We start from the raw sequence: 12,405 nt of genomic DNA, 5'->3' as shown, positions 1-12,405 counted from the left end.
CCCTTGCCTAGACATAGTCTTAAGTCTCCTTCAGATAACAAATTTTAAAGGAAAATACGCCATGGACAGAATATAAGACTGGTAGAGAAAAAACAACTCAGCTGGGGATAAAAGCATTACAGATAAAGGTCAACATCTTCAATATTGATTAAGGCACCATTCAGAGCCAACAAAGACTTGCCAGGCGGGATCATTCTCTGATTTGCAATAATTTCATCTTTGATGGAATCATTGAGCTGAAAAGTATTGAATTACAAAAGGAATTTGTCAGCCTACATGTAATCTACATACAACTGAGAGCTAGTATTACATGAATAGCTTTCTATCACACAAAAAAACTGCTATGCAAGATACCAACCTTCATACGAGACAAAGAAGAGACAATGCTAGGAAAGTTCTGATTGATTTCTTGCATTGACTGCAAAGGATCAGATGCATGAACTATCCTTTGTGCAGTTTGATGACCAAGATCTGGATTATGTTGAAAAATAAAATGTACTTCAGCAACCAACATAGTTTGGAAGCAATCATAACTAAGAGAGAAATCAGGATGATTACCTTTCAATTCCCAAACATCCAATGTGTCAGATATTGTGGATGACAACAGATAATCTCTGAAAGCCATAACCTCAGATGTTAATTCTGGCTTGCGTTCCTACTCAAGGAGACATAAACAAAGAACATAAGGTCTAGATAGCTGGGAAGGATAGCCAGTCTTCTAATATCATTATCATTAAATCAAATTCTAGGCTTGTTACAGCTAAGGAGCATTTAGACAAATGCTTCCTATAAGTCTCACCAGACAATTCATGCACTAGAACTTCCAACTTACAGATCTATCAGCAGGAATTCAACCTTGCCTACATCAATAAAAATACAACCCTTATCTTTTTGCAATGTTACATCAGTCAATGGGTTGCCTGATTTGTCATCAGGTTTATTCTCAATAATATCACCGTTAACCTAAAAAAGAGCAACACAGAAAAAATATTTTGAAGTAGAAAAATAGTCAATTGCAGCAGAAGCACAAATCACATGACAACAAGGGATGCCCTACTAAAATGAGACCTTAACCTAGCCCACATAACAGAGGTAGTAAAAAGTTTTAACAGCCCGCTTATTAACAAACTTCGAATAGCTGATCAAATATTTCACCCTCCATCTCCCATTGCTGTCTCTGTTCCACCTCAATACTGACAATGTTTGATAAAGGAACTGGAGGGATGTTCATGGCAGATAAGACATGTAAACCTACTGGCAAAAGGCCTGTAAAATTGGTTTTCTTAAGTAAATCAAGAAAACCTACTGACAATTGGTTTTCTTAAGTAAATCAAGACATGGCAGATAAGACATGTAAACCTACTGGCAAAAGGCCTGTAAAATTTGTCCTGTGGTAATGGCAGACAAATATATTGTATCTAACTAATCATAAACTAGAACAGCTACTTAGACAACTTATGCCCCCAATTCACAAAGGCAAGACACAATAGAAAAGGATTATCTTCCCAAAACTTAATGATAAGAAGCAATAAGAGGTGCTTAACAATACTCGAGGGTCCTATAACAACACTCTCAATATAACTGGTTTGTATTATTATCAAATGCGAAATTAAATTCCAATTAACTGCCACCAGTCACACCAGCTTTACATTTCTTAATATTTATACACTAATTAAAAAAAAAAGAAGCAAAATACACTTCTGAGATCATCACAACTGCCTGTTTTTACAGGATCCAGTCCACAACATAAGAACCTTGCACGATTACACCAAGGTTTTTCCTTACTAGTTAAAGGAAAGAATTTGCTAAAGAACCTCCAAACTTGATGAATAGATAGATTCTAAAAGCTCTTCCATCATGAGAAATCAATTTTTGGCTTGCAGAATAGGACCAATCAGTTAACCAAAAAATTATAGAATCACACTTAGCTCCAACTTCAATAAGAAGATACCTGTTCTTTTCCTACAGCTGCTCAATAAGAAATATTTTTAGATTTAAAAATTAAAAGAGAATACTATTTCACTGGCAGTTACCAGGATAAAAGTGGCCATAAAGATATAATGGGTTATAGGCCCTCCCCAGTACCCAAAAAAAATAATAATGAAATGGCCACAGAGAAATTCAGAGTCCACCTTCACTCAATTAAGGTAATATTTGTGTGTGTTGCACACAAACTAACTAGTATGTAGAAAAGTTTACACAATAATTGGTTTTAGTTTAATTGCAAGCCATAAAAGTTGATGGCACTGAACCAACACCCTAAATGAAATTACGATGGAGATAACTAACCAAAATCCTCGAGAAGATAAATCCTCTGACATCTTGGCTGAGATCTTCTGTATGAGGGTCTTCAAGAGTGACACCTGCAATGAAAATTAAAAATTTGATAACTTACATTGCATATAAAGACATTTGTGCTGGAAATATAACAGAGAGAATAAAAAAGGGTACTTTTCATTTGGAACCCCTGAAGTTTGGTAGTGGCGAGTAGTGACAAAACTTTCAAGAATGGCAAAAAAACCCCACTCCTAGGTTCCATCCAAATTTCTGATAATTTGTGGCAAAAGGGCAGCACTATACTGTCAATTCAACCAACCAACAACTGGGAAATACAGTATTTATCTCCCAATCCCCTTTACACAATCTGTCCTGCCTCTCTCACTGCCCTTTCCTTCCTATGTCCACTACTGAAGGGCTTTGCATTGATTACTTGGAGTGTAATATCAGTGTTTGATGAATTATAGAGTCAAAAAAAAATGAGAAGCAAGGATGGATGGGCCAATACATAGCATAACTAGGAGGGCAGGAACTCAACTCCATTGACATATGCATCGAGATCCAAGGTTTTCAAGGGAACTGTGAGGACCTTCGATGTCAAGATCAATACCAAAGCTACAGCTCACGACAAGTAATAAGACACTTGTCTGATTAAATTACACCTTCTAAACAGCTGCTCACTGGTGGAGAAAGCTACAAAATAATTCCTGATTTGAACAGTTCCATGGTTTCGTAAAAAATAATTACCAACCATCATTCTGTTGCCAATTATGGAAATCTCTCTCTTCATTTAGTTAAATCAAGTGCATGGTTCAACAAAACTCTCACACAACTTGTGGGAGGTGTAGAAATCCATCTGATTTAACAGCAATAATTAACTACAGGTTCACCTGAACTCTAGGATGTTTCAGAAGATGTTGCATTCAAGAAGTATTCCACGACACTCTTTATGGAACCAGCTTTTCAAATGAACCTATCCATACATCATAGATACTGTAGGTCTCATCTAATTTAACAGCAAAAGCTAATTGCATATATATTCACCCAGGATCTACAATTTTGGCAAGATGTTGCATTCAAGAAGTGTTACCATCACAGGCTCAACTGACCACCCACCTTTTTACAAAAACACCATTCATGGATCCTAGATGTTGGAATGGATTTCTTGCACCAAAATGGGACAAGTAAAGATTTACGTCTTCCCATAACTTCCCTCGGACAGAATTTCTCAGGGATAGTGCTTCAATTTGCATGGTTAGTAGTTTCTTTTTCTTTTTTAATTTAAACTATTTATTTCTGCAGAGCTAAATGGTTGTACGGGCCGTGAGAACTAAAATCACCTTATAGCAGTTCAGTGAATCTGGGAACACAAAATCAATACTTCTCGGGGCATAAACTCTAGAGATTATAACTCGAATTACAGTACCTCATTAATGCAGAAGGCAACAAAAAGGATGAAAGAGAGATGAAAAACTATAGGAAATTGGTTAAATAGCAATTCATTCCTAGATAACATCAAATCCAGACACAGAATGCTACAGTGGAGTAACCTGAATAAAAAAACAGACCTTTCTTAACAGCACTATCATCCATAGCTTTGTACTCCATGTTCTTCAAAGCAAGTTCCACACCATAGCCACCCAAGTTCACAGCATCTCTGGTACCAATGGCTCCACAATGACCAACTTTGGATTCACAGCCAGAAGGTAATATGGGTCTAACAACATAGGTGATCTTACCCTGCATTCAATCATGGAATGAATCAGAAAGCAATGGATAGCATTAACAAATTAAGAAACTAATGCTTCTTTCACAGGTTCATCAGATAAAAAACCATCATCCTTGGATGTGTGCTGTTAGAAGTACATTCACTGCTCAGTTAAGAGGCAATCTGTACATATTTGAAGAACAGAAAGAAAAACAAACAAAAACTGTACATGTGCATTATACACATACATACATATACGTATGTATATATTTGTTGCAACACATTTCAGATTAGAAAGGTAATCATTTTCTTTAGACATGGTAAACCCTTTAATCCAAATGTCAGAGCTCACAAGCATTTGTCTTATTTATGCAAGTGAAAGTGATCAGACTTAAACTTTACTTGACAACAAACAATTGTATTGCTATTCTAATGGTAGCTTTTCTTAAACCAGTAACTTATTAACAAAAGGTGGTGCCAAAGAAACAGCAAAATCAACTAAAATAACATGCAACAAAAACATTACCTAACTACTTAAGCCCTACCTGTCTGGCTGTGCCAACTAAGACATTGTGAAATTCCTTAAAGCAGTCCGTCCCAAGAGCTCCATACAGAATGGCAATAGGACTTCCAATACTTGAATCTGGATGGACATGATCAAATTCAAAAAGCTCGGGCTGCTGAAATGTATCAGTGGTTCTGGCAGTAAAAACAATATTGTTAAACAGTGTACTAACAACCTTCAGTGAGATCATTGAAAACCTTGTAAAATTAAAGAAAGAAATACAACATGAATTACAGAGCAAGACTCACGCTTTATCAGGATTTTCAAGCCAAAGTAGCAACTCATTTGCGTCAAAAAGTAGTGCTGCCCCAGTGTCAACCCAACAACATTTTCCATTAGGAGCTCTTGAGTTCACTCCCAAGAGCAACGGTTCAACTTTTTTGCTTTTGGCATTATCATTTGTTTCAAAACCTCCCTCATTGCTAGAAGCTGAGCTATCATCAACCAGAGGAAACGATGAAAGAGAATCCTCTGCTAACTGCCGATACAGCACTAACCTCGGCGATGCTGATCGAAGGGTGAGAGAAAATTCAAAAACTGATGCCAAAGGTTTGCTTAACAAAGACTTCCCATAGTTTACAATTGTTCTCAAGCAATCTTTTGCAGTATGAGAACCAGAGTCTTCACTTCCTTTGAGAAGCCAAAATTCAGTAAAATCCCAATAAAAATCTTTCCATTGACTAGACAGTAACTCCCTGTCAAAAGAACAGCAACATCTCATGAGACATGGAGAGTGTTTTTCCCAAACATGATTAGTAAAGAAACCTGTGAAAGCTAAGTTTCTTGACCCTATCAAGGATTCAGCATGAAAATTAACAAACTCAACCAAAGCTACTTATTATTAAAAATCATAAAAATCATCATTAATGTCATTTAAAGCCGAATTCAAGAACTACAACTACAAAATAGCACAAATTCAAGAGAAAGTAGGACATCCTCAGATGGTCAAGCTAATTTCTCATTTTCTCCAAGGACTCCCAGTATTAAGCACCAAAAACCTCAAAAAGCAGCTAAAAAGCTCCTGATTTTACTTGTACAACCACCAACACCAAAGCATTAAATATTAAACTCTGATCGGCAGATTAAAAATTCATTCTCAGAAAATAGCAGTACGGGTAAGTTTGGAGTGTTTTTCACAATTTAACGACACAAAAACAATCAAATGCTGACGCATTGACACTCCAAGAAAGCATAAGGGAGTCAATTATCTCTTTCATCTTTACCCTCCAAACATTTAGAACCCCACTAATAGGAGCATTAGAGAGAGAAAGAGAGAGAGAGAGACCAATCACAAAGTTGGATAGAAAAACCAGCTTTACTCCTTCACTAATTAACTTCAGGAATTTTGATCATAACATCAGAGAAGAACTATCCAATAAAGAATACATTAGTAAAAACAGATTAATTACGGTTAACATAAATTGGAGGGAAAAATCCATAAATGATAAGAGTATCCTTTCCAACAAAAAATAACCATCCAAGCGTTTAATTCGTAGAAACAGCATACCCAGCTTCTAGAAGAAGTGGAGTACCAGACCACTTAGCCCTGAGAGCCACCTGTACATTTTTTGGACTGCGAGTTTGAGCAGAAATCAAATTCCCAGAAAGGCCAACAAAGAGAAGAACAACGAAAAATAACCAAAATCCAGATCTCAAATGGGGCTCCATTTGCTAAATCTTTGATCAAAACTGTCCCTTTTCAAGATTAACTGGTTATGGCCATTGATGAAAACCCAATTAAAGATAAAATTTTTCTGGATTTTTTGATGGCTTCGAGAGGGTTATGAGAGTCCTGAAGTTTCGATTGTTTACAGGCACTGGCAGCGACTTTCGGACTTCACTGACTTCACTGATTCACTTCAGTGCAGTCAGCTGTGCAAGAGCATTTACCGGGTTTACTCCAATAATAGGGCGGTTCACCTGATTCGCATATTCGAGGATTGGATCCAATTACAACGAGACACCTATGAGCCTCTGTAGGTATTTCTGTCTTTTCAATAAAATGTAGGGGCAGATTGGTACATTAAGAGGCATGAGTTTTACTACCACGTCATAATTTGACATGGCAATTTGGTATTGGGTTATAAGAGGAACGAGTACCAAGCTCACCAAATCGATCCCCTGTTCTCGTAAGCTGGCATTCAGGCCTCAAACCAGCTTCCCCGCCGCCGCCGGAGGCTTCACTCCTCCAGCATTATCCACCGTGCTAAGTCTCTTTCTTTCTCCCCTCCCCTTCTCTCTATCTCTGGTGCGAACACACCAGCGCCGAGATGAATAATAGCAGCGAAGGAATTAATAAAGTAGTAGTAGCTTCAGCAGCAGAGGAGGAGCAGCAGTGCAGAATCATATATATACCAGACAAGCCTCCAGTTCCTCCTCACCTTCAACCCACTGGTAAAATTTTACCACAATGTAATAGATGCAAAGATAACTTCGGTTTAAATAGTTCCTTCTGTTTTTGTAAAGTTTTGACCTTTTTTCTTCTTAAAGTTTTAATGGTCCTTTACATTTTTTAACAGTGAATGTCCACGCTGCTGTTATTGAACCGAAACATGCCAATACTCTAGTGAGGTTTGTCTTTTAAATCTGCAGCTGATTCTTTCCTTGAATTGTTTGTTTGTGTTTTCTGGAGCTTCATTTTTTCCCCCTGGTTGATTTTTAGTACTATCTGAGGTATTTATAGCTCTATTTGTGACTTTTTTGTCCGAAATAGGAAGTTGAACCAAATTGCACCGCTGGAGAAACTTCGCCATGTGAAGCGTGTGCGCAAGAAATCTCAGGATGGAGGTAAATGTTCTGAAATTGTATACTGTGAATGTCTGTACAGTTTATTGCGCGACTTCCTTTATGCAGGATAACTAGTTCAATTATCATACTTGTATACGGTAAATTATTGATGAACTTTCTCAGATACGGTAAATTATTCAATATGGTCACACAAACATAGTGGGAGATGTTGACATAATCCCAGTTCTTTTGGGGCACTAGAAAAAATTTAGCATACTTCTTTGAGACACATGCTTTTGTATGCTTTAAGCAGCGTGAACCCCTTTAACTTATGAATAAAAGTTTTTGTTAATGTAGAACTGTGCATAAATGTGAGGAATTGACATAACTGAAAAACAGTTAGCCGTCTTAGTAAATCAAGTTGTTTGACCAAAACTATAGAAAATATGATTAAATGGTAAAATTTGCAGAAGTAAATGCCTTTAATTGTATTTATGCCTTACTTCCTTTCATCTTTCCAATCCCAAATAGGATTTCTATATCTTTATTCCAAAATATGTGTCTCAGACTTAAAGTTGTCCACATGGTTGTAAGAGTTGTAATTTTTACAGGCAAGAACGAGCTGTCTGTGATCTTGTGCTTGGCTTCTGAAAGTGATAGCGAGTTGGATGGAGCTCCAAATGATGTGCTCGAGCTCATTAAGCAATACCAGTTGAGTACTTTTGTTGCCAAAGTGGGTCATCCTTTTTCCTCCAAGCATTCCTGTTTTGAGTTAATTTTCATTACGAAACAGCTTTTCAACTTTCAAATCTCTTTTTTTTTCCTTTAGAAATAGTGTATGAAATGATTTATATTGGTTTGAAATGGGAAGGACTTTTAAGATACTGCCCAACCTTTGAGCCTAATATAAGAAGCCCAATGGGGCCATTAAGGAATGCCTGTGTGTTTGTGTAATTTGGCAGGATCTTGCAACTAAATTCTTTTAGTTCTTCTGTCTTAGTAACTCTTGATAATGTATTTTCATGTAAACTTTTCATTTGATTCTTAAATTGAACATTTTAAATTAGGATTTTAATCTTCAATCCTTTGGTTCTTCTTTGGGAGAGGAGGGAAAGAAAATGTTTCAATGGCTTCATAAATTAGCTAATTGTCCTGATTCCTCACCCAAAAGCTGTGAGCAGAGTAGCAGATGCTTGATTAGTCAATTACGTAGTCACTTGTTTCAGTTCTCATCTGAATTAGGGAGGCTTGCAGCTTATCGGCGCCTGTAGAAATTTCAAATTCCTCATCCAGCTCTTCCTTATATAACTAATGGCTACAGTATCATGACATACTTCAGTTTGTTTGCATATTTTGTCACATATTTGCCTTGATGTGGCTAACAGCTACACCGTTATCTATCCTAATGCCGGTATAACAGCGTTGGAGCTCTTTTATTTCAGGTTTGCAGATATGCTGCATCAACGAAGGAAGAATGGGATGAGCAATGCAAGTTCTGGCCAACATCTTATCATCCACCTACCTAGTGAGTTAGCTCTGAAATATTTCAACAATTGTATATGGCTTTTGATTATTCTTTTTTCTCTATTAATTTCTCCATCTTTTTCAATCACAGTAACATATCTGGCATAACTGGATTCAGCAAAGAGGATACAAAGTCAGTTTTTGGCTTCATGAAATATGCAGTTGACTTGGCAAGGTCATGCTCTAATCTGGTAATTTCTTTATGGGACATAGCCTTTTCCTTATAAAATTGTTGATATACTGCAACGAAAATGTAATGATATATAATTATTGTTGTTACGTGCTTATCCCCAGGGTTTTATCTCTCTGGATTTCCAGCTTACCTTTCTTAGAAAGAATAAATGGAATCATATGCAGTTGAATAAAATGAATTCTTAACTCTTAAATGATCTGTGCTTTTTATAAGGGACAGTAGGACCATTCAAAATTCTCTAGATTTCTACTCTGTTGGTAATTGAGCTCTAGATTACTGCCAGTAATCAATTGTCCTTGGGTGTTTGTTTTCCATTATATTATGCTCATTGTCTTCTTATTTGTAGTCATATCTAACTTCTGTTTTGTTGTCTTATTCTTCATACAGTGCAATTTTCATTTGATAAGATTATCAAATTTGTTTTCTTATTCCCAGCCACTTTATTGAACTTTGACTGAGCTCTAGGTGTCTTTGTACAAGTACTTTGATATTATTTACAGGGTCTGCATTACTTACAGTGCCAGGCCCTCAAGGACTACATTATATGATATCAGGCTTCTCTCCTTTCCATAGCTGTACATGGTGGCCCCTGCAGAACATAGCCCCACCCCTATTTTCCCCCTTTAATGATAGACCCTTGCCTCGCTTCCTATTCATTTGTGGATCTGGACCCGGGGGCTTATGCATGGTGACACTCACTCTGATGCATACCTGCGATTATTTCTGTTTGGTATCATTTTTAACCTGACTCTTCTCTATAGGTGGTCAATGCTGCTGTTATTGTTGATCCTTCAACTAAACAGGTCATTTCAAGTGCATGCGACCAAGATCTTTCTAGGACTGGTTGCAAATTTAAGACCAACATGGAAACAAATTGCTTCAAACATGAACCCTTTACTCCCACCAGTACATCTGAAAGTGAAAATCATCAGACATTATTTGCAAGCCATGTATCCAACCTAAAAGGGTTGCATATCTGTGTATCTTGTTTGCCTCCATGGGGATGGACTGAGCAGCAGTTACCTGAAAGTTCTATTTCCTGGCATCCTTTGCGCCATGCTGCTATGGTGGCAATTGAACATTCTGCTGCTAGAGATAGGCTTCTTTATCCTGATAGTGGACATAGTGGAGCTGAGATGATTGAAGAGGGTTATCTGGTTCCCAGTTCAACAGGCTTGCCTTCAAAGAGACAAAAAATTAATTTTACTCAGGTAGACTATCTTGCTTCCTTGTGATTCTTAGAATTTTTTTTTTTGGGTTCTTATATCCCATGCTTTTGTTGACTGTTGTAACCTGAAATATGAGATTTTAACAGGGAGATTAGTGGGATCTAAAATCAACTTTGATATAGTTGAGAAGCATGTCCTATGCAATTAGCATTTTATGTGACTACAGTTCTTATCATATGTGCAAATTTGATCTTACTACAGTTCAGAAGTTCAGAGTTACATAGGTGTAAAACTTGTAATGCAGGAGTACATATGTGGATTACTGTGTTGTATAACATGGTAAAGTATTTACAGTTGATGTAACCTTATTAACTATGAAATTTTGATTTTATGGGAATTCACTTTTACTCTATACTCGTATCTCAGAGCGTATTTTGGTAAAATTTCCTTGGGAGGAAGCAACTTCTTGAGGCTTACTATTGTACGATCTTACAAGAAGTGTTGTGTTCTTTCAGGATGGAAATGATGAGAATCTTGACTGGAAAACTAATGCTTTGCAATCTGATTCTGCAAAGCCTTACTTATGCACTGGTTATGACATCTATCTTGTCTGGGAGCCATGCACTATGTAAGTTAAGTTACTCATGGATCTTTGTTGCCTTTCCTATTTTGCACTGGTCAAATGTTTTTAAATCATTGGGAAAGTGATTAAATGCTTTCAAACTTTTCTCGAGTTCTATGATAATGCTTCTATGCATTCTTTGATGCCTCCATTTGCTTAATAAGCGAATCCAAAACTGGATTAATAGTTCTTATGACTTGTTCATACTCCTCATCTGACTTACCGCCTCAAGCTGGGGCAAATTTTGTTGCTCAAAGGGAGGGAGGAAGAGTATGCTTGTTGTAATAGCAGCAACATGAACAAGGGGAAGTTGAATTTATGTTCTATACACTATGGACTTTAGCTTTAGAAGACTGGACTGCAGTAAATCTTTAATTACTCTCTATCTCAGTCTTCTTGATCTTCAATTTGTGAGGTCTTACTTGTGCTCTTTCTCTAAGGTGTGCCATGGCCCTTGTACATCAGCGAGTTAAGCGAATATTTTACGCTCTTCCAAATCCAAATGCTGGTGCGCTGGGAAGTGTTCACAGGTTACAAGGAGAGAGGAGTTTGAATCACCACTATGCTGTTTTCAGGGTTTTGTTACCTGAAGAGATGGTCAAAGATGAAACTTTAGTCTCCATTATTTCTAACAATTATCAAATTAAAACATAGGTATGTTAAAGTATTGCTGCTAACTAATTACTAATTGCCCTTCTTTCCAGTTTTAGTTCTTGTATCGTTTAATGTCTTCAATACCAATATTCACTGTCAAAACTAATTTGCATTTGTTCGAGTCTCATTGTTGTTTTAATGGTACATGATATATGTGCTACATACTAAAAGGGCATATGCTAGCACACACTTGTTAGTATCTTATAATGTCTCCAATCCAATATTCACTGTTAAAACTAATCTGCATTTGTTTGAGTCTCCTTGGTGTATCTATGGTACATGATATTTGCCCTACGTAGCATATGCTACCACACACTTGTCAGTATTAATTATTGAATAGTTGAAACACCACACAATGATTTTCTTAACATGTTTGTACTTGGTGCTTTGCGAAATGCATTTAGGATGTTGTAAAAGAAAGCGTATCAAGCTCATGGTTTACCTTAGTACTCCAAATTTTGAGCTGACTGCATTTCTGTTTGTTATGGAATTTCCATGAAGTGTGATTGACTGATTGCCATTGCAGGAAAAAGAATACTCATCGACACCGGGCATTGACTGTAGAATCCACCATATGCAATAAAACTAATAACATATCAGCACTCCTCAACTGACTTTTGAAATTTGTTTTTAAGATCTTTGGTGGACGGAGATTTAACTGGACCTTAGTGAGTATGTATGCCAAAGCAGTTGGAAATCGTGAACCGAATGAGAGGAAAGGTGATTTACTTGTTATGGAGATGATTGGACCCCAAACAAGAAGATTTTGGAACAAATAAGCTTTCTGAAGTCCCCAGAAAATTGAAGCAAGTCTTTTATCAGTAGCAGGAGTTCCTTTCTTTTGGATGCAGGCATTTTGTCTTCTTCAATGTTGTAGAACTAACCATTCTTTTGACAGTGGAAAGAAAGATAAAATACATGAGAGCTATGGTCATGCTGAATTTTTTTAGCCTTTGCAACCTACAA

The 12,405-nt window shown here is 36.9% G+C and overlaps 2 protein-coding genes across 3 annotated transcripts in view; one reads left to right on the top strand and one right to left on the bottom strand.

Annotated features, from left to right (window-relative positions):
• Window positions 1–6,446, bottom strand: part of LOC113731872 (UDP-glucose:glycoprotein glucosyltransferase) — a 28,839-nt gene extending 22,393 nt beyond the window's left edge. Inside the window, exons 1-8 of the mRNA XM_072079787.1 lie at window positions 6,058–6,446; window positions 4,799–5,245; window positions 4,531–4,684; window positions 3,846–4,017; window positions 2,290–2,363; window positions 559–655; window positions 359–471; window positions 121–236 (exon numbers count right to left, since the gene is read on the bottom strand). Coding sequence (XP_071935888.1) covers window positions 121–236; window positions 359–471; window positions 559–655; window positions 2,290–2,363; window positions 3,846–4,017; window positions 4,531–4,684; window positions 4,799–5,245; window positions 6,058–6,218 — 1,334 coding nt within the window. The 5' untranslated portion in view covers window positions 6,219–6,446. The remainder of the gene's footprint in view (window positions 1–120; window positions 237–358; window positions 472–558; window positions 656–2,289; window positions 2,364–3,845; window positions 4,018–4,530; window positions 4,685–4,798; window positions 5,246–6,057) is intronic.
• Window positions 6,447–6,646: 200 nt separating this feature from the next.
• Window positions 6,647–12,388, top strand: LOC113731875 (tRNA-specific adenosine deaminase TAD3). Of its 2 annotated transcripts, XM_027257368.2 has the most exons (10): window positions 6,651–6,944; window positions 7,070–7,121; window positions 7,264–7,337; window positions 7,889–8,010; window positions 8,720–8,802; window positions 8,893–8,992; window positions 9,756–10,205; window positions 10,679–10,791; window positions 11,226–11,439; window positions 11,966–12,388. In XM_027257368.2, exons 1-9 carry the CDS (start codon window positions 6,821–6,823, stop codon window positions 11,437–11,439), a joined length of 1,332 nt encoding a protein of 443 aa, XP_027113169.1. In that variant the 5' UTR covers window positions 6,651–6,820; the 3' UTR covers window positions 11,966–12,388. The 2 variants fall into 2 exon arrangements, with proteins under 2 accessions (XP_027113171.1, XP_027113169.1); XM_027257370.2 differs by lacking the exon at window positions 11,226–11,439 and having other exon boundaries at window positions 6,647–6,944.
• Window positions 12,389–12,405: the final 17 nt, after the last annotated feature.

The sequence above is a fragment of the Coffea arabica genome, chromosome 2e (assembly GCF_036785885.1).
Source record: "Coffea arabica cultivar ET-39 chromosome 2e, Coffea Arabica ET-39 HiFi, whole genome shotgun sequence".
Taxonomy (NCBI): Eukaryota; Viridiplantae; Streptophyta; class Magnoliopsida; order Gentianales; family Rubiaceae; genus Coffea; species Coffea arabica.
Note: the sequence above shows the minus strand (reverse complement) of the source record. Positions and strands in the feature narration are given on the sequence as shown.

Bases quoted from the DNA above. Each gene is read 5' to 3' on its own strand.
- LOC113731875 (XM_027257368.2), top strand. From the start codon at position 6,821: ATGAATAATAGCAGCGAAGGAATTAATAAAGTAGTAGTAGCTTCAGCA. The intron at 6,945-7,069 runs GTAAAATTTTAC...ATTTTTTAACAG, and splicing joins TCCTCACCTTCAACCCACTG to TGAATGTCCACGCTGCTGTT. The intron at 8,993-9,755 runs GTAATTTCTTTA...TCTTCTCTATAG, and splicing joins CAAGGTCATGCTCTAATCTG to GTGGTCAATGCTGCTGTTAT.